This window comes from Hemibagrus wyckioides, linkage group LG18, assembly GCF_019097595.1.
Source record: "Hemibagrus wyckioides isolate EC202008001 linkage group LG18, SWU_Hwy_1.0, whole genome shotgun sequence".
In the NCBI taxonomy this organism is placed as follows: domain Eukaryota; kingdom Metazoa; phylum Chordata; class Actinopteri; order Siluriformes; family Bagridae; genus Hemibagrus; species Hemibagrus wyckioides.
The window spans coordinates 15475588-15497064 of record NC_080727.1 but is presented as its reverse complement, the minus strand read 5'-3'; the positions used below and the strand labels follow the sequence as shown (position 1 = coordinate 15497064).

The following is a 21477-nucleotide window of genomic DNA, read 5'->3' as shown; positions in this document are numbered from 1 at the left end:
GATATGTTTTTTGTGCAGAAACTTGACCCTGGTCAGGTTTGGTATTGGAATTAAATTTGTTTGTTGAACTGAAAAATGGACATTAAACTCTATTGTAGTTTGTACCCAGTGGTGCTGAGGTGTGTTTATATCTACAAATGTGCACCATTAGAATTAGAAATTGTAATATAAATAAAAATAGAAAGCTATACTAGACCTGATGCAGCAGAACTATTTGTTTTACATCTTTCTGGGGAAAGAACACACCCGTTTCATATAACGTCTCTTTAGCAACCCTGTTTTGTGTGTATTACTTTGTCAAACTCAGGCAGCACGGTGACTTAGTGGTTAGCATTGTTGCCTCACCGCAAGAAGGTCCTGGGTTCGAACAGGCAGGGGCCTTTCTGTGTGGAGTGTGCATGTTCTCCCCGTGCCTGCTTGGGTTTACTCTGGGTACTCCGGTTTCCTCCCACAGTCCATAAACATGTTGATTGGTAATTCTAAATTGCCCATAGAAGTAAGTGTGCATGGTTGTCTGTCTATATGTGTAGGCCCTGTGATCGACTGGGGACCTGTCCAGGGTGTACCCCTGCCTTTTGCCCAATGTGTGCTGGGATAGGCTCCAGCAGATCCCCGTGACCCTAATTAGGAATAAAGTGGGTATAGACAATGGATGGATGGATACCTTGTCAAACTTTTGTTATTGTGTGTGTCTCAGCATCAGTGGTACAGCCTTGCTCATAGTCTATGCCTTTGCCTTGTATTAATAGTTTATGGTTCTTGTTTTTTCCACTTGTTTTTATTTTTTTTGGTTCTTTGTTTTGCCTTTTTTAATATAAAACATCTGCAACTGCATCCATCTATTTAACTGAATCCTGACAGTGTGTAAGCAGCAGTTCAACCTATAATTTATTTGTATTGATCTGAGGCTAAAGAAATAAGTTTGGACTTTCGGTGTCAGTTAAAGGAATAAAGCACAACTGCACTTGTAATGAAAATCGATTAACCTACAGCGCTGTTGGATTCTGATTGGTCAGAGGGTGTTGATTCATTTTCTGTGAACTCTTCTCAGCTCCAGGGTTCCAGGTTCAATCCTAAGCTTGTGTTACTGTCTGTGTGGGGTTTCTGTGAGATACTGTAGAGAAGGAGAAAATGGTTTCTATTTAATGTCCACTTTACAGAAAATAAGGTCAGCCAGCAGAAGTGTGTTCAGGGTGCATCTTTTCGCACTGGAGCTACCAGGTTGAGGTACATCATCCAGCCCAAAATCTACACCACCAGACTACCAGAGGGCGCTCTCACCTAAAACTTCAAGCAACTTGTCATTTCAATTTCCTATACCACCACTGCACAACAGAAATGGACGCTAAAACTTTGTGAAGTCTTGCAGTTTCCACAGCCTTTCTAGAGACTTCCTTGTTTTCTAGGTCGCTACTATGATTTTGATGCTGTCTTTGCCTTATGGTGTTTTTGACCTTATCAATATAATACACCAAGCAGGTGTAACATAATGAGCAGTGAGAGGTGAAGTGAATAACACTGATTATCTCCTCATCATGGCTCCATTTAGTGCGTAGGATATATTAGGCAGCAAGTGAACATTTTGTTCTCAAAGTTGATGTGTTAGAAGCAGGAAAAATAGGCAAGAGATGGCTAGACGACTGGATCAGAGCATCTCCAAAACTGCAGCTCTTTTGGGGTGTTCCCGGTCTACAGTGGTCAGCATCTATCAAAAGTGATCCAAGGAAGGAACAGTGGTGAACCAGCGACAGGGACATGGGTGGCCAAGGCTCATTGATACACGTGGGGAGTGAAGGCTGACCCGTGTGGTCCGATCCAACAGACGAGCTACTGTTGCAAAATACTGGTTCTGATAGAAAGGTGTCAGAATACACAGTGCATGATGGGTCAGGGCTGATTTGGCAGCAAAAGAGAGACCAGCACAATATTAGGCAGGTGGTCATAATGTTATGCCTGGTCAGTGTATTTTGTATAGATGTTTGTAATTTTAGATTTCCTAGTGTTGACCCTGCCTGTTCGGACCCTGGTATTCTGTCTAATTAACTTTGTGCACATACATCCTTATAACCTGTCCCTGAGTCCTCCGGTACAAGCCTGTGTCACCCAAAAAAGTCTTTAACCTCTGATCTTCAGTGTAGTCATGACAGAAACCTTATAGTGCAGCTCAACACTGGAACCGTACTTATAGACACTGCCATAGACAGCAAGAATAATATTTTTCATTCTAGTCTTTAAATCATATCCCCAGGATCTGCTGCCTAGCTTCAGTTTCAGAAAGTTTAAGCTGGAATGTAGCAGGAAGCAGGAAGTCATGTGTCGATGATGAAGGTCCAGTTTAAACTTAATGTTTAAACAAATTACACACTCTCATTTAAATTGTTATCAGATTACGAAGCTTAATAAAATGTCATAGTAAAAAAAAGGGATAATAAGATTTGTTTGGTTGTTTTATAGATAAGCTTTTATGTGACAAACTTCATGCACAGCACATCTTGTCTGATTGACTACAGTCACAAAATGTGGAGCAATCTGGATGCTGAGTTTTTCTTAAACAAGCTGTACCTTAAAAATATCAGTCATTAAAGTTGAAGCGAGTTGTGTTTTTAATGACTCTGTGGCCACCAGGAAACAGCAGGTGAGTTTATTCAACACTGATCTCAATACCGACCTTGGGAACCTGAAGTTTCAGACATTCCTCTGATGTACTCGGCTGGAAAGAGAAACACAAGTCAGTTGATGTTGTTGTAAATCTCAGAAACATCCCCGAATATCATTTTAGCAGCTGAATGAAGGTGTCAGTAAACACTGATGTGTGACTCACTGAGTCTCTGACTCACACCACAATAAAGACGTCAGTGGAGGGAATTCAGATCACAGCACCAGATCCTTAAAGACAATATCTGTCTCATTAAAGGATGGAGCTGTCACAGTCCAATAACATTCTGATAACAGTAAGAATAAAAACTTTTATTAGATGCACTTTTGCACACACACACACTCTTCTCCTTCTTCCTCTAAATAATAAGAATAATAAAACTGTATATACACTGGTCAGGCATAACATTATGACCACCTGCTTAATATTGTGTTGGTCCTCCTTTTGCTGACAAAACAGCCCTGACCTGTCGAGACATGGACTCCACTAGATCCCTGAAGGTGTGCTGTGGTATCTGGCACCAAGATGTTAGCAGCAGATCTTTTAAGTCCTGTAAGTTGCGAGGTGGGGCCTCCATGGATCAGACTTGTTTGTTCAACACATCCCACAGATGCTCGATTGGATTAAGATCTGGGGAATTTGGAGGCCAAGTCAACACCTCAAACTCATTGTTGTGATCATCAAACCATTCCTGAACCATTTTTGCTTTGTGGCACGGCGCATTCTCCTGCTGAAAGAGGACACAGCCATTAGGGAATACTGTTTCCAAGAAATGGTGTACATGGTCCGCAACAATGCTTAGGTAGGTGGTACGTGTCAAAGTAACATCCACATGGATGGCAGGACCCAAGGTTTCCCAGCAGAACATTGCCCAAAGCATGACACTGCCGTTGCCGGCTTGCCTACTTCCTATAGTGCATCCTGGTGCCATGTGTTCCCCTGGTAAGCGACACACACAGCCATCCACGTGATGTAAAAGAAATGTGATCCATCAGACCAGGCCACCTTCTTCCATCCATTCTTTGATCCGTGGTCCAGTTCTGATGCTCACGTGCCCATTGTTGGAGCTTTTGGCAGTGCGCAGGGGTCAGCATGGACACCCTGACTGGTCTGCAACTATGCAGCCCCATATGCAACAAACTGTGATGCACTGTGTATTCTGACACCTTTCTATCAGAACCAGCATTAACTTCTTCAGCAATTTGAGCAACAGTAGCTCGTCTGTTGGATCGAAGCCTTCACTCCCCACGTGCATCAATGAGCCTTGGCCGCCCATGACCCTGTCACCAGTTCATCACTGTTCCTTCCTTGGACCACTTTTGATAGATACTGACCACTGCAGACCGGGAACACCCCACAAGAGCTGCAGTTTTGGAGATGCTCTGATCCAGTCATCTAGCCATCACAATTTGGCCCTTCGTCAAACTCGTTCAAATCCTTATGCTTGCCCATTTTTCCTGCTTCTAACACATCAACTTTGAGGACAAAATGTTGACTTGCTGCCTAATATATCCCACCCACTAACAGGGGCCATGATGAGGAGATAATCAGTGTAATTTACTTCACCTCTCACTGCTCATAATGTTATGCCTGCTTCAAAGAAATTGAAAAAATGAACAAAACATAGTGGTCCTACAGAGCTTTCTTCAAATACACTCATAATACACTCCCCATCCATTAGGAACATCAGTACACCTGCATGTTCATGCTAATCAGGCAATCATGTGGCAGCAGCACAATGCTTAATATCCTGCAGATTCAGGTAATATTCACATCAATCATCAGAATGAGTAAAAAATGTGATCTCTGAGACTATATAATCGTAACATTGATGCAGAAGGGCTGGTTGAGTATTTCAGAAACCGTTGACCTCCTGGGATTTTCACACACAAGAGTGTCTAGAGTTTACAAGGAATGGTGTGAAAAACATTGTGTGCGGGGCAGTTCTGTGGGTGGTAACACCTTGTTGATCAGAAATGTCAGAGGAAAATGGCCAGATTGGTTCGTGCTGCCAGGAAGAATATAGTAGGGTATAGAATCCACAGAATGTGCTGTTTTCTCCTGGTTACAATTAGCCCTGCTCTACAGAAAAGCAGAGTTTCTTCTCAGACAGATGTTTTATTGAAAAACCTTCCCGTAATATCACACACAGTCCTGATTTCATCACCCCTGACAGCAGATTTACACCAGAAAGCTGACTGAGGATCATCCTGAAAGAGTTTGACATTTTAAAATATAATTTCAGCCACTGTTTGTTATAAGGATGATATGTGAGAGGAGTAAGTTGGAAAAACCTTCAGTTTGGCTTGTGAAGAGCTCATACTATAAATACAAATGGTTTGTAATGGATAGCGGGATTTAAAGAGGAATTCGGACTGAACTGGAAGTTAATCTGGAGCCAGTGTATGCGATTTTCCATGGCTGCTCCAGGGTATGGTGGCATTTTGAAAAAAAAGAAGAAGATATAAACAGCTGGAGCTCTTCGAATGTGCAAGTAGCAATGCCAGAAATGTCTGCATGGAGCCTAATTATAGATAATAGATAATCCTCACTGTAGCTGTTTGTCTCTTCTACAGCTCCACGAGAACACATCAGGAAGATAATCTACAGTTTGCATCCACCAGCATGTGCAAAAAGAGATTTCATGTTTTCTATGAACACAAATAGAGAAGAAAAGAAAAACTTTTTAAACTATAAACCTCACTAGATAAGGAGGGCTAGGTTTTTAATGTCTCATAGGTGTATGTACACAAAAAGATTGTTTTTCATTGTATTGCAAATTCTAATGGCTGCACTGTTAGACCTAAGGTCAAAAAAGGAGTATTCTTAAGAAACAGCTGAAGAAAGTACTTGCTGCAACTCAGAATATTAACTACAGAGCTTCAACCATGAAATGTGGTCTTTGGCCTGCTGATGAAGTGCAAATTCTGTACAACACTTCCCTTTTTCTAAAACAAGAACAATGGACTAACTACAAAAGAGACTGGATGAGCAAAAGGTAAGGCAGACATCATTCTAATAAAGATCAGACAAATGTTAGCAAGGAATGATATAGTTAGGATTAAAGGAAAGCCGTTGTTCTGCTAGACGTAGCTCGGGTCTGAAATGTCTGAGACCGTATAGGAGAGCAGTGATGGTACGTATTTTTCCAGTTCACCTCACTGACAATGACTCTGATACTGGTGCAAACTCACCACACATACCAGCAAACCAGACCCATCTTGAAGAGAGATTAACAAAACCTTTGGGGGAAAACGCAATAATTCATGTTTATTATTCACATTATTCATATCAGAAATGTCTTCTTTTATTTGTTGCTGGAAATATCATTGAGGTTAATACTGTTTGCATTTGCTATTGCAACCTATTTGGTTACCGATTTGGTATCTGATCATATAGAGTGTGTCGTATATCAGTGCCTTCAAAGGAAATGACGTCAGTATTCAGAGATCAATAGGCTGCTGGATACTGAAGAAGACTGAAATGACAGTGCAAACATAAACAATAGGTATTAGTGGTAAAGAAAATGAATACCAATTGAATCAGTAAACGATTCGGTTAAGGAATCGGTGAAGAGTCAGTGAACGAATCAGTAACTCAGTGAACAAGTCGCTGAATAAAGCAGTAAATGAATTTGTAAATGGAATGAATAGATGAACAAATCAGTGAATTAACTGGTAGATGAATCAGTATGTATTGGGAAAAATGTATTGGGAAAAAAAATTAGTGAATGAATGAGTAAATGAATCAGTGAGCCATTATATATAATTATTATAGCGATATATAACGAATATATCATAAAATAATTGGTGACAATAATCAATAAGTGATTAATCAAATGAATCAGAGAATGTATTGATGAACAAACAAATCAGTGAATGAATTAGAAAATGCATCCGTGAATGGACTGGAGAACAAACTGGTAAATGAATTGCTAAATGATTCAGTGAATGAAGTGGTGGATAAATCAATCTATCCATTTTCTATTCCCGCTTTATTCCTAATTAGGGTCACGGGGGTCTGCTGGAACCTATCCCAGCACACATTGGGCAAAGAGTGGGGGTACACCCTGGACAGGTCACCAGTCCATCACAGGGCCACACATATGGACAGACAACCACACACACACACTCACACTCACTCCTATGGGCAAATTAGAACTACCAATCAACCTAATGTACATTTTTGGACTGTAAGAGGAAACCAGAGTACACCCACGGGGAGAACATGCACACTACACACAGAAAGGCCCCTGCCTGTTCGAACCCAGGAATTGAAACCAGGACCTTCTTGTTGTGAGGCAACAGTGCTAACCACTAAGCCACCATGCTGCCTGTGGTGGAAAAATCCACCAAATGGAGTCCAGGCCTCCGTAAATCTGAATAAAAATTGAACATATTTGTGAACAAATTAGTGAACAAATCTGTATATGAATCAGTCAACATGGCCCATTTTACCTTAGCAGATGACTAAAATTTGAGTATGCCTGAAAAAACCGTATCAGCCAATCAGCTGCCAGATCATTATAACAAAGATCAAATTAATACATCACTAATTCTACACAACCGACTGCAATCCAACCACACACACACACACACAGACTACTAATCAAAAAGCAATTGAAAAAATGGCTTTATTATGTCGAACTCTGACTGTATGAGAAAGGCTAAATCAGGTGAAAGCCAGGTGAAGATTTTTCATTGGCAGCAAAAGAAATTAAAACAGTGAATCATTTTCCTGGAATATCATCTTTTCTGTTCCATCTATTTGCTCCCTCCTTTAATAGACACCGCACCTTTTTCCAAACATATGTACTGTATAGTTCATCCTCCAGAATATGTTTTTTCATTTCACCTGTAGCTAAAGCACTGTATTTTATGAAGCGGACAATTTTAACGTGCATCTCTTTTCCAGCACAGAGTCTCATAATGAGGTCAAAGGGGAGCTAATGGCACAATAAAAGGCACATTCAAGTCCCTGTGCATCTGATTTGTATAACATTAGGATGAACCACTGGCGTCAGTCACTGCTATCGAAACAAAATCAACAATGACGTGTGTATGTGTGTGTAACAGCGCACAACAGTACAGTATCAAGCTGTCATTCTTTAATACACTATTTATGATGTACTGTTTCTTACATGTCTTGTAACACAAATAGGATCAATGCCTATCTGACTGAAGGATCTTTGTTGTTGACTTCATTGTTATTTAGTAAAATTCACAGATAAAGCTTAAAGACAACTGGGGAAATGCTCGGTCAAACATCACAAACCTACATCTATGCATCAGAATATTATTTTTAAGTGAAATGTACTGTATTATTTTCATCTATGCATTGCTATAAAGAATGTATGAACTTATTATGACTTGTTCATTTGGTCAACTCCAGTAACTTCCTTTCACTTCCTGTGGTTTCAGTCAATCCACAGCCTTGCAACACTGGGTGCAAAGTGGTACAAAGTGGACACAGTAAATACAGTTCATCGTAGAACATTCACACTCTCATTTAAGGTCATTTGCACGGCTTCCTGCATTTTATTTATTTATTATTGACAATGAAGTGTCTCTTTTTTCTTGCACAGTTACTGATTGCTTGCTCCTATAACTGTTACATGAATGTAAAATAACAACAGATTTTTATATTTATGTTTAAGTTCTGTTTAGACTATATGGCAGATTATACACCGATCAGGCATAACACTGAATAGAATTACACTGATGTCATCATGGCACCTGTTAGTGGGTGGGATATATTAGGCAGCAAGTCAACATTTTGTCCTCAAAGTTGATGTGTTAGAAGCAGGAAAAATGGTCAAGTGTAAGGATTTGAGTGAGTTTGATGAAGGGCCAAATTGTGATGGCTAGACGACTGGATCAGAGCCTCTCCAAAACTGCAGCTCTTGTGGGGTGTTCCCGGTCTGCAGTGGTCAGTGTCTATCAAAAGTGGTCGAAGGAAGGAACAGTGGTGAACCAGCGACAGGATCGTGGACAACCAAGGCTCACTGATTCACGTGGGGAGTGAAGGCTGGCCCGTGTGATCCGATCCACCAGACGAGCTACTGTTGCTCAAATTGCTGAAGAAGTTAATGCTGGTTCTGATAGAAAGGTGTCAGAATACACAGTGCATGACGGGTCAGGGCTGTTTTGGCAGCAAAAGGGGGACTGACACAATATTAGGCAGGTGGTCATAATGTTATGCCTGATCATTGTATCTCCACCATACAAGTTTCTCAGAATGAGCTGTTACTATAGAAAACAGAACATACTACAATGAGCGCTGTGCAAAAAAAAAAAAAAACAAATACAATAATAAGGTTCCTTTAGAAATGGTTAGTTCCTTAACTGAACCTTTTCAAAAAACACTTGATGCAACATCAGTAGTTTCAAGAATATATTTTGCAAGCTAGAGTTAAATGAGGTCTCAACACAGGAAAATATCTGTAATAAAGTCACATAGCACTGACATGAGCTTTGTTTTGTTTGTTTTTTTATTTGGTAAAATTCAAAACCACCAAAAAAACACTAAATGTTTCACAGTCAGTAGTGTGGGCTTGTAGAGGAATCTTCCAGAACTTCATAGAGCTGTGACAAGATTGTGGTGAAGCCTGGCTTTATGACATACATAATGTGTATAACAGTATCTATCTATCTATCTATCTATCTATCTATCTATCTATCTATCTATCTATCTATCTATCTATCTATCTATCTATCTATCTATCTATCTATCTATCTATCTATCATTCGTTATACTGGCCATTGTACTGAGGGTCAACAGAGTGTCATTTTACATGCCACAATGTCCTCATTGTTTCCTAAATTAATAACAACACTTCCTGGATTTCTTTGTGAATTCAGCTTCACTGTTTATACCTCACAACAACTCCAAAACCGGTGATACCCCATGCACACTGGCACAAAATGGAGCTATGAAGTTTGAGAGAAATACCTCAGCTCATGCTCCACTTAACTTCCTATAAATCCTTTCCTTTTCTTTCTTGAGTTCACGCAACACCACATTTTGTACAATCCGCGTCTACTTGCTAACATTTGTCAAGTCTTACTTAAACACACTAGCAGGTGACAAGTCACTTGTGTCCGTTGTAGCTTGTCGCTGGTATTTAGGTCTCATTTGATATGTTATGGTGGTTTGTTTGATTTGCATTCATTGACACTTCTCTTGCCAGAGGTACCGACAACGCTACTTCCACTCAAGCTGTAGAGTTGCTCATAACATCGCTATACACATTTAATGCGAAGTTGTTAATGACAACATAAGAAGGTTTTCTTTACTTTTTTTGCAAGTCATACAGTAAATGGGAACTAAGTGTAGAAAGGAACTAAAGTGGTAAAGGGGGAGGAAGTGAAGAAACATCGAACCACACATCACAGGACAGGACAGTGGAATCACTAGCACTAAGTTTGTCACTTGTTCACTTGCTAGTATGAAGATTTTCATGGCTCTTCAAGGCCAGCACATGTTTGTGGAATTCTTCCCCTCTTGTTATAGTACCAAAATCACCATCCATAGCATACATGAATGTGCGTCTAAAACTCCCAAACTATTAGAAACATCATGGGGGGAAAAAATAGACTTTATGTTTGACAATAAATGTGGACCTTTCTGTACAGATTCATTGAAGCATGGTTTCTGTTGGAGAACTGAAAACTTCAAAAGCACTGTAATTACGAGACATGTGGGAAATCCATCCGATAAACCAGACATGTGAGATGTGTCACATTTTAATAGCCATGTTCCCACACGAATGTTGGTACACATATCCTGAGGCTGATCTGGCTCCAGACAGTAGCGAGAATCAGGCCTCAAATGTACAGATCACACAAAGCTATATGTTTGTTTGAACTTGGCTAATGTCATGCTTCATGAGACCTCTGTGAGCTCCACCACATGTTTAGTCCTTGAGGATATGGAGCTCAGACTGACATTAGTGATAACACAGCAGTCCTTCACCAGCATGATTTCGGAAGGAATTTCGTTGCTAATCTGATCAGGAAGTGGGTCAGAAATGCTGCCGTCTGGATTTTTATCATTTTGACTGGAATTTGAGTCTCTATCTGTGCAATGGATTTCCTTTACAACTTTAAGACTTTTCCCAGGACTGCGATCTGGCACTTTGCCATTAGTCATGTTGATAAAGGATGACTCAATGACACTAATCCTGGTGGAGGTGTTGCTCTTGGTCAGGCTGTCATGCCGCCTGAGGAAATACTGACGAATAATCTTGCGAAACGTCAATCTGAAGTCTCGGATGCGGTAGGCATAAATGAAGGGGTTCACTACGGAGTTTGCGTGTGAGAGAATAATGGCGAGGTACATGATCCAGAGTGGCGGGCGTGGGCATTGAGGGCAGAACAACGTGAAGCAGTTGATGATGTGCAGAGGAAGCCAGCAGACAGCGAATAGTCCCACAATGATGGCGAGAGACTTTGCAGCATGGACCTCCTTCTGCAGCACCGAGCGAGACGATGAGGACGAGGACGCTCCCTCACTGTGGCTGTATGATGATTTGTGCTCCATCTGCCTGAGCTGCCGACGAGCCGCCATGAAGATCCGGGCGTAGATGACCAACATGACCACCAATGGTATGAGAACACAGACAAAGAAGTTGAAGTAAACCATGTAGTCCATAGAGACCACTCTCTCAAACAGACACTCGGTCATGCCCAGGGGACACGTGCTGTTGGTGACGTTGGTGCTGGGCATGTGCCAGCCGAGCATCGGCGTCAGACCAATGACCACAGACAAGATCCAGCACAGACAGATGATGCCTTTAGCTCTCTGATTCGTCACCAGGCTGTTGTATCTGAAACACACACACACACACACATATACACACACATATACACACACACACATACACACAAATTAAATGACCTGATATAAAAATGAAATAAGTCTCTAATAACCTTGACTACTGAAAAGTCTGTGTTTCTGTTTGTTTTATCTATCTATCTATCTATCTATCTATCTATCTATCTATCTATCTATCTATCTATCTATCTATCTATCTGCCTATCTGCCTGTATGTCTGTTAAGTGACCATATGTTTTGGGTTATTTATTTATTGCAGGTGTTTGGAGAAGTCGATTAGTCTGGTAATGTTTTCTGTATTTCTGATAAATGAAAGACAAAAACCATGTGTTAAAGTGCAGCAGGGCCGCTACAACTGCTAATCCTGGGTTGTCTGTAACATACCGCTGTTTATATATGACAAGAGACAGTTACTAAAAATCACACCGTTATTGCTGGGACCCTTCGTTCAGACCAGCGCATACAACAGCCAGCTGTGCTGCATATATCTTCTCCCAAATGGCCTCTGCTGGCAACTGCTCACATGATCTAGTTCCTTCATGGGGACTCTGAGATCTTCCCAGAGGAGAGCAGCACAAAGGTTCATTTAAACTGACATACTCACACATTCAAGAGAGTTCAGAGCCTGAGAACCCGCACCTCACCCAATCAACACCTCCAACACCTGAAATGCACAAGCTGCACTGACTTCTACAGAAATTCCCCGCACTCACAGGAACAAATATCTTGGAGATGTCAACCTTGGATTACATCAAAATCAATTGATTAATCAATTAATCCTGCTTTCTGCTCAATTTTTTTGATCCATCCACAACATTACAGATCAGAAAAAGGCTAAACATATTCCTTACAAGTTGTATTTAGAATGCTACACCAGACGTAGAACCCCGTTATGGAGCTAGGAGTCTCAAGACAACCTTCCTTCAGAATCAAAGCTCCTGTCACTTCCCCTGCCCTGTCCCTTTAGTCCCTTTTACTTTTCAAACATTTCCAAATTCTCCTCACTCAGCCCAAACATGACATCTCCAAATATATTCTGTCAAGTGTTTGCAGTTTTAACCCTAGCTATGATATTAAATTAGCTAAAAATTAATGGATGATTTTAGCCACCAGACTGGGAGCTGTTTTTAAAAGGGTTGTTAGCTGACAAAACCACCCCAATGTCAGATAAACACAATCCTCAAAATCAGGTTTAAAGATGATTTTAAAACTTTATCATTTTCACAAACAGCTCTTTCCTAAATTGGTCTGATTATACTACAGATATTGTAGTATATCTATGTAAAGAATAGATACAACACAATAAAATAATTATTTCACATATTTTTTCTATTGATGCACCAATCTACCCAATAATCTACTTTCTATTCTGATCCACAGTATACACATAAACTCTAGAGTCTTGTGTTTTGAAAATCCCAGGAGATCAGCAGATGCTGAATCTCTCAAAACCACCCATCTGGTAGCAAACTTCATCACAGTTAAAGTCACACAGATCACAATTTATATGATGTTTGATGTGAACAGCTCTTTATTTGTATTTATTATATATCTGTATATATATATTATATACTGATCAGCCATAACATTATGAGCAATGACAGGTGAAGTGAATAGCACTGATTATCTCCTCATCATGGCTCATGTTAGTGGGTGGGATATATTAGGCAGCAAGTGAACATTTTGTCTTCAAAGTCGATGTGTTAGAAGCCGGAAAAATGGTCAAGTGTAAGGATTTGAGTGAGTTACTGCAGCACTTGTGGGGTGTTCCTGGTCTGCAGTGGTCAGTATCTATCAAAAGTGGTCCAAGGGAGGAACAGTGGTGAACAGGTGACAGGGTCATGGGCGGCCAAGGATCATTGATGTCCGTGGGGAGCGAAGGCTGGCCCATGTGGTCCGATCCAACAGAAGAGCTATTGCTCAAATTGCTGAGACAGTTTGTTGCATATGGGGCTTCACAGCCGCAGATTAGTCAGGGTGACCATGCTGACCCCTGTGCACAGCTGATAGCAACAACAATGGGCATGTGAGCATCAGAACTGGACCACAGAGCAATGGAAGAAGGCCTGGTCTGATGAATCATGTTTTCTTTTACATCACGTTGATGGCCGGGTGTGTGTGCATTGCTTACCAGGGGAACACATGGCACCAGGATGCACTATGGGAAGAAGGCAAACCGACAGAGGCAGTGTCATGCTTTGGGCAATGTTCTACTGGGAATCCTTAGGTCCTGCCTTCCATGTGGATGTTACTTTGACACGTACCACCTACCTAAGCATTGTTGCAGACCATGTACACCCTTTCATGGAAACAGTATTCCTTGATGGCTGTGTCCTCATTCAGCAGGATAATGCGGCGTGCCACAAAGCAAAAATGGTTCAGGAATGGTTTGATGAGCACAATAATAATTTTGAGTTGCTGACTTGGCCTTTAAATTCCCCAGATCTCAATCCAATCGAGCATCTGTGGGATGTGTTGGACAAACAAGTCCGATCCATGGAGGCCATCCATCTCGCAACTTACAGTACTTAAAGGATCTGCTGCTAACATCTTGGTGCCAGATACCACAGCACACCTTCAGGGATCTAGTGGAGTCCATGCCTTGAGGGGTCAGGGCTGTTTTGGCAGCAAAAGGGAGACCAACACAATATTAGGCAGGTGGTCATAATGTTATGGCTGATCTGTGTGCATGTGTGTGTGTGCATGTGTGTGTGTGTGTGTGTGTGATATATGAGAAGTATGTGAGAGACACATGCCAAAAAAACCCTTAAAAGCTCTAATAACGCATGGTTTTCAGCATTAATGTGTTCTAAACTTAGGTCAAACTTGTGCTGTAATGCTAACTACAGTTTTAGAATATGTTCTAGGTGTGAACTTTAATAGTGTTTGACGTGTGTGTGTGACTGTGGGTATAAATACATAACTGCACAGATAAAAGGATCAACATGACTAAAACGAGTCACCTTCAGTCTAAAAAAAGAAAAGAAAAAAATGAGTTTGTTTTAGTAAAAGTGACTAACGGGGCCAAAACCTCAACCACAGGATGTATTGTTTCATTATTATCTTGTTGCCTTGATAGCATCTGAATAGGAACTAAAGTAATCAGAACAACAATTTGTCCTTTGTGCTTTATCAGCTATTTTCAATAAGGAGATATGATAGAGTCAGCCTCTGTTCCTGTGTACAACCCCCCCCACACACACCCCCACATACAACACATGGAAATGCAGCTACAAATACGCATAGATTTATACATTATAATAATCAATTCTGTGCACATTAGCCACTGCTGCTACAACAATTATCATTCATTATGACAAATAACATTCCATAAGCACGGACATAACAAATATCAATCAAATTTTAACATTACTTACTTAATCAAAACTATCTACCTCAGTAAACTTTCTGGCATTCACTTAAATTTCATCTGTTCTAAACTTTGGGGTAAACATTTTTGTGTTACTTGATGTAGAAAATAATAATTTATAATTAATAATATGATAATAATGAATAATTTAATTTGTATTTTTAAATTATTAATAAAACAGTTTTATATAAGTTTTTAAAAAAAATTCAATATTAAGCTTATGTTGTAAAAGTGCCATCACATATACAGGACCATAAATATTTGGACATTTGCTAGGAGATTGTTATTTCAGCTGTCTGGCACAGAATATGGGTATATGTATATGTGTTCCCTCGTTTTTAAGGAACCATGGTAAATTGGCAGGCTAACATAATCATATATCACATTGTCATTTTTAATATTTGGCTGCAAATCCTTTGCAGTCGATGACTTCCTGAAGTGTGGAAGACGAAGATATCGCCAGACACTGGTAATGCTCTGCCAGGCCTTAACTGCAGCTGTCTTCAGTTGCCTTTATCCAGTGAAATGCATGCTCAGTTGGATTCAGGCCAGGTAACTGACTTGGCCATTGCAGAACATTCCACTACTTCGCTTTAGAAAAGTTGTTTTCAAAGTATGCATTGGGGCAATGTCCCTCTGCATTGTGAAGTGCCAATAGGTTTTGAAGGATTTAGCTAAATTTGAGCAGAATGTATCCTGCTATTTTTGTCAGAAGTCACATCCTCAAAAAATTCAAAGGAACCACTTCTTTGGGCAGCTAGGGATGTAAAGATACACGGTGACACAATGCATCACAGTGCAAAAATGGGACATTTTGGAGATATGCATATGAGCATTCTATAAATCATGCATGTAATACAACTGCAATATACAGAGAGCACACTGGTCACATGAGCGTGTTCTTTAATGGAGAGACAGGGATCATATGTATTTGTGAACTGACCAGTAGCCTGATAGCTTCAGACTGCAATGAATAACATGCATTACTAACACGGTGCCCAAGAAAGAGTCAACAGAAATTGGCCATTTTAGCCGACTTTGGAGCTCTATTTCTGCTACTGAGCTCCTTATATTTCAAAAGTCTTTATATCAGATACTTTGCTCATTCAGTTTATTCACTGGTAGTGACAGCTCTTTGGACTTTATACTGAGAGTTAACAGCAACAGAAATGCCACAATTACATTTGGTTTCATTATTTAAATTCAACCCCTATATACTGTGCTAGACATCTAAAATGACCAAATATTTAAGTAGTTCGTTTTCAGTTTAATTTAATACTTTTATCCAACTCAGACTAGCCATTAAATAAAAGACTGTATTATAATGATAGATAGTGAGGCATTAAAGAAATGTAAACTGAGCTGAATGTCAGCAACAAGAAAATAATGTTGCTTTGTGATTCCCTGATCCATGTACCTATGTACAAAACAATACAACTTCAGAGCCAAGTCACGAGGAAGCAATAGGAATCTCACCTGAGCGGGATCTTGATGGCGATGTAGCGGTCGACGGCGATGGCCAGCAAGCTGAAGATGGAACTCTGCGTGAGCACCAGGACGAAGCAGGCAATGAACAGGCAGCCATGGAAGTGACTGCAAAAGCCTGTGCTGATAACAATGGCGAAGGGGATGGCAAGGAGGCCCACAGCCACGTCGGCCGCTGCCAGGGACACCACGAAGTAGTTGGTGATGCTCTGGAGATTGCTGTTCAGGCTAACAGCCCAGCACACCAGCACATTTCCAGCCACAGCCAGTGCAGCAATCAGCAGCTCCAGGCTTATGTAGAAGGCAATTGCGCCGCTATCCATGCCGACTGTTTAACAGCGGGTGTGGTGTGGGACTGAAAGCACACAATGGCACTCATTGCTGGGCCACGGAGCTCCAGGCTCAAGGGTGAGGACAGTCTGAGTTGAAGGGCTGAAGATCCTTCAACCCTCCCTCCCTATACTGTGCATGCTGTTTCCTTCACACCAGTGTTGTTAGTTCTTCTGATGTGATCTTCGTTCTTGTTTTCCAGCCTTCCTGTTCCTTTTTTTTCTTCCTCCCAGACTGACGTCGAGAAACAGACACTTCAAGAGAAGGTCACTAAACCCTGCAGACAGAACAATCACATCTGGAAGATCAGCCTTACTCCAAGGGTCAAAAAAGCAATGATTCTCTGAAACAGAAGGTCATTTTCCCACCATCCCATTCCAGACCATCCTAAAGGCCAACAATACGGATGTATTTTAAGACACAAATATTTTTTGAATATCTGCAGTTCATCATACGACCAGGAAGTGTGCGTTTGACCTCTGCAGCAATGGTGCTATTATTGGCTTAGCAATGCAAAAAATGATTCTTTCATGCTCGCATTCACATGAATCTGTTTGGCATGGCTGACCTGAACGTCAAAAATGACTCAGGCTTTCGCCTCACACCATAAATCATTCAATTACACAATGCACCGTTGTTCCTGTTACTCGATTATGTCCCCAAAACAAATAGCTGATGTCCTCTGATATCTCATCTGGGCTTCTCTGGCTTAGATTTCAAAACCCAGCCTCAATCACAGAGTGACATGCTATGATGATAATATACTTTAAAAGAAAAAAAAAGAAAGAAAAGGACAAAAAGAGAAAACAAACAGAAATGCTGATAGGTTTGTCACTGGGCTTTGGCCCCTGTGAGGTCATTTTTAGATTTAGAAAAATGTAATTGATTCAGTCACAGAAAACTATGATTAAGATCAGATCTGTTTTTAATTTCACAGGATTGTCAATCTCTTGTGTTGACTGTTTTGCATGTTTCCAGCTTGAAAGATGGTTTTGTAACGGGGATTTCCAAACCGTACCTGTTTACTCTGTAGAAAAGCAAGAGAGGAAACCACTGTGGCACCTTGAAGTGTGATCTATGTAGATTAGCACAAGCACACAGACGTGGGTTTCTGCTTCTTTATTACAGTTTACTGGGTGCTACTGCTACACATGAAACAAACGTTACTGAAAAAATATCTGAATACAGATCAATATTAAAGCATAATGTGGGAACTGATATGTGTTAAAGGCTGATTGGCAGAAGGCTCTTTAAGATCTGAATGTTAAATGCTGGGTAAAGTGCTCTAGTCTAGTCAGTTCTGGAAAAAAAAACAGTCAGAGATGGGGAAAGTGTTATGTGTAACACACAAAGTTGTGTAACTTGAGCTCGACATCTTCCAATAAAAATCTACATCCTTAGACATATTTCTCTTTTCTCCACATGCTCCTTTGTCTTTAGGACAAATAAACTCATTTTAAAGTACACTTAAAGAGAAGTGCATGCTAATTTACTTAGCTAACTTTTAGACCTTACTTTCTACACCTGTATTCTGTACTGAGTTATAGTTATCTTATCTGGTGTCACCCCAATAGAGGACAGGTTTCCTTTTGAGTCAGGGCCAGGTTATTTCCAGATGTTCTTCATCACTGTTATCTCTAGCTTTAGTATTCGCATTAGAGATGAAAATCTCCCTCCAGATGTTTTTAAAACTGACTTGTGACAATGTTTTACTGTCAATTACAGTAAACAGGGGTAACATTGCGGTTTCAAAGGGCTCTTCAAATGTGGTTTACTGACATGACTCATGAAATGCCGAGCCAACAACTTGTTGAAGCTGCAAAATTTCATCAAATTTCAATTTCATCTGAATTACCACATAGACGCAGTAATCTTTATGTATACATTCATTACATTATACCGTACGTACTTAATGCACATTAGGTAAGTACATATTAAAAATAAGTGCACTATATTTTTTATAAAGGACACATTCACCGCCTTCTGAGAGGCACTGTAGATCAGATATGCATCATTTTTTCTTATACTAGTCATCATGTGTTTTTCCCTTCTGTTTTGTTCTGATACGTAAGTTAACTTTTACAAAGGAAGCAGCACCGTGCAGATCTGTCCATCAAAATAACCACAAGGTATAAATATGACATGATTATGGAAGTGACGTTACTGAGTGAACACACACACACACACTGTAAAACAACACTGGCAACCTCACCAATTTTTAGCCCAAATCTGAAATTCTGCACTCCAGCCAATTTTAAGATTAACCCAGATTCTGAATTCTCCTCCACAATGTTCCTTTGCCCCAAATGTACTCAATCAGCTGAGTTACATATTCAGCTTGCTTCTTTAATGCACTGGAGCTTTGGAGCTAGTCCCAACAAAAACAGTAGTGATTTTACAGTTCATACTGAAACATTATCATTATTCACCTCACTTCCTGCTTTAGGGTAAACTTTTGTCTCTGGGAGGTGGGGCCTATTGGGGTGGTGTTAAACCAGACCGGCACTGCAGACATTTTTATTGCAAGCAGAAGTATTCTTTTTAAAAATGCCTAAACAGATTTTGGACCTAAAGACAATCATTTGAACCAGAATCATCTTAAAAAATTATACTGCATTAAATAAACTTTTTAATTATTCATAATGGCCATTATTAATTGTCTCATTACATCACTATTTGAGCTGCAACTGAATAGCAAATGATATTGTCATGGCACTGATGAGAACCGCTTGTATAATATATCATTATATTCAGCACCTACTTTAATGTCACTCCGTTTACATTTCATGTGAAAGAAAGATCCTTAAGTATGCAGTGTTTTTGGTTAAATTTGCTCTTTTTGGACATGCTCTGGTGGACATGTGAGGAGACGCAGCCATAATTCTATTCCTCCAACCAAGAACATGTCAAAAAACAGGACTGTGGGTCCAGTATGATCCATTCTGATGTTTTTTTCCACCATAACAAGCCCTCCTTTTTTTTTTTTTTACATTGTTGGTTCCTGAGGAACATTTTTATTCTTTATGCTGCAAAGAACCAACAAATCATCCCCCATCATAAAATGTTATATCATGTGGAACCAAAATGCTCTAAGCATTTTTTCTTTTTATTGCGTTGTTCTAAAGCCATGCTTCTCAAACTACAGTCTGTGATCTATATTTCCTGGTTTTGTGACTGGGTTTGGACACGGGATTTGGTTTTTCGAATAATTTATTTATTTTGTTATTAACAGCAGTGAAGATCATCAAAACAAAAACTTTAAAAAAAAATAAGTGCAAAGCATGTAGAAACAGGATGAACTAATTGAAATTAGAAAACGAAAACCAGGAAGTGAGGTCAGTATAATAAAGATCGTTTAAAATCTATATCTGAATGAGTGAAAAGTTCAGGAATGAAAAATAATAATAGATAAAATAATAAATAAAAAAATTTAAAAAATAATAATAGTCTGAATATGTTAATTTGTTACGTGTATATATATATATATATATATATATATATATATATATATATATGTTGTGTTTTAAGGAATTCTTGTAATCTCCAGTTGCTTAATGTTTAAGAAGCTGTACTGCTCAGTGTCTGACTTTTGAATTCTAAGCAACTGGCCCCTTGGCACTGAAACTCCCTAACAGTCTGTCTTTATGACTTATGTCTCATAACCCCTCTGGTTCTCTGCACAGCAAGGTGGGATCCTACCACATAAACTAAAAACGGTGTGTCTTTTACATCACTGTCTCATTTTCATTTTACTTGGTGAAGTGAACTTCACGGTACCACAGTTAGAGGTTTATTTCTGACTCTTGCACTGAATGAGAAAACTTTTTTTTAGGTGAAAAGGCTACTGGGATTCATCATCATCATCATCATCATTATTATTATTATTATTATTATTATTATTATTAATAAAAGAACCCACTGCAAATTAGATGTTCTACCTAATTGTAGCTCTAGTAAGAAAAATATAAAAACAGCTTTTTTCCTCTATAAAATCTCAATAAAGTCCAAGTCATCAGCTGAAACACTGAAACACAACACGCACACTTTTTTACTTCATGAATCTCGGGAATCATCACATAGACTGAAACTAAACACTAAAAAGTCTTTTCATTAAACCCGTTGAATCAAAAGCACCGTAAACGTATTGGGTAATAAACACACTTTACTCACCTCTGTGTTCATAACATGAGAAGAAGTCCCGGAGTTTTCTGCAGCCAAAGGAAGTATCGGAAGTTCATTCAACATGCACAGTCTGCGTAAATCCACAATAACGCGTCACATCAGTTTCACATGGAGTTCTCCTCTGACCAAAAACCCCAAGTGGCGTCAACTTCTGCGTCCGTGCGTGCGTGTTCATGTGTGTGTGTGTGTTCCAGAAGCTTTATTTCAGAGGCTGTGTCCCAAACCACATACTACTGCCCCCACTGCAGACTATATGCCAAAACTAGTTTGTGTCACCGGCGGTCGTTTAAACGGTACACCAAAACCAGCACACTACAATCGCAGTGCTTTTCTATGAATAAAGAGTAGCAGAAACACTTAAAATACAAAAGAAGAAGAAGAATCAGCAATAAACCTGATTATGTGTGCCTTTATTAAAACCCTGATCACAGTAGGGTGATTAGTGCACTAGTGCGCGGTTTGGAGCGCAGCCGCAGGGCGCAGGGCGCACACAGTGCAGTGACTCTTTCCGTTCTTTATTCCATCAGTGCGTCACGGTCTACAGTAACACACTGTAAACGTTTTTTAGAGAGAAAATGTTTTGCCTCCTGGCTGCATCTGTGACATTTCCCGTTTTAAC

At 39.9% G+C, this 21477-nt stretch overlaps 1 protein-coding gene across 1 annotated transcript; it reads right to left on the bottom strand.

Moving 5' to 3' along the window:
- Positions 1–9350: 9350 nt before the first annotated feature.
- Positions 9351–21055, bottom strand: adora2ab (adenosine A2a receptor b). The gene is made up of 3 exons (XM_058416108.1): positions 20847–21055; positions 16338–16953; positions 9351–11483 (listed from the first exon to the last, which is right to left on the bottom strand). Exons 2-3 carry the CDS (start codon positions 16667–16669, stop codon positions 10541–10543), a joined length of 1275 nt encoding a protein of 424 aa, XP_058272091.1. The 5' UTR covers positions 16670–16953; positions 20847–21055; the 3' UTR covers positions 9351–10540.
- Positions 21056–21477: the final 422 nt, after the last annotated feature.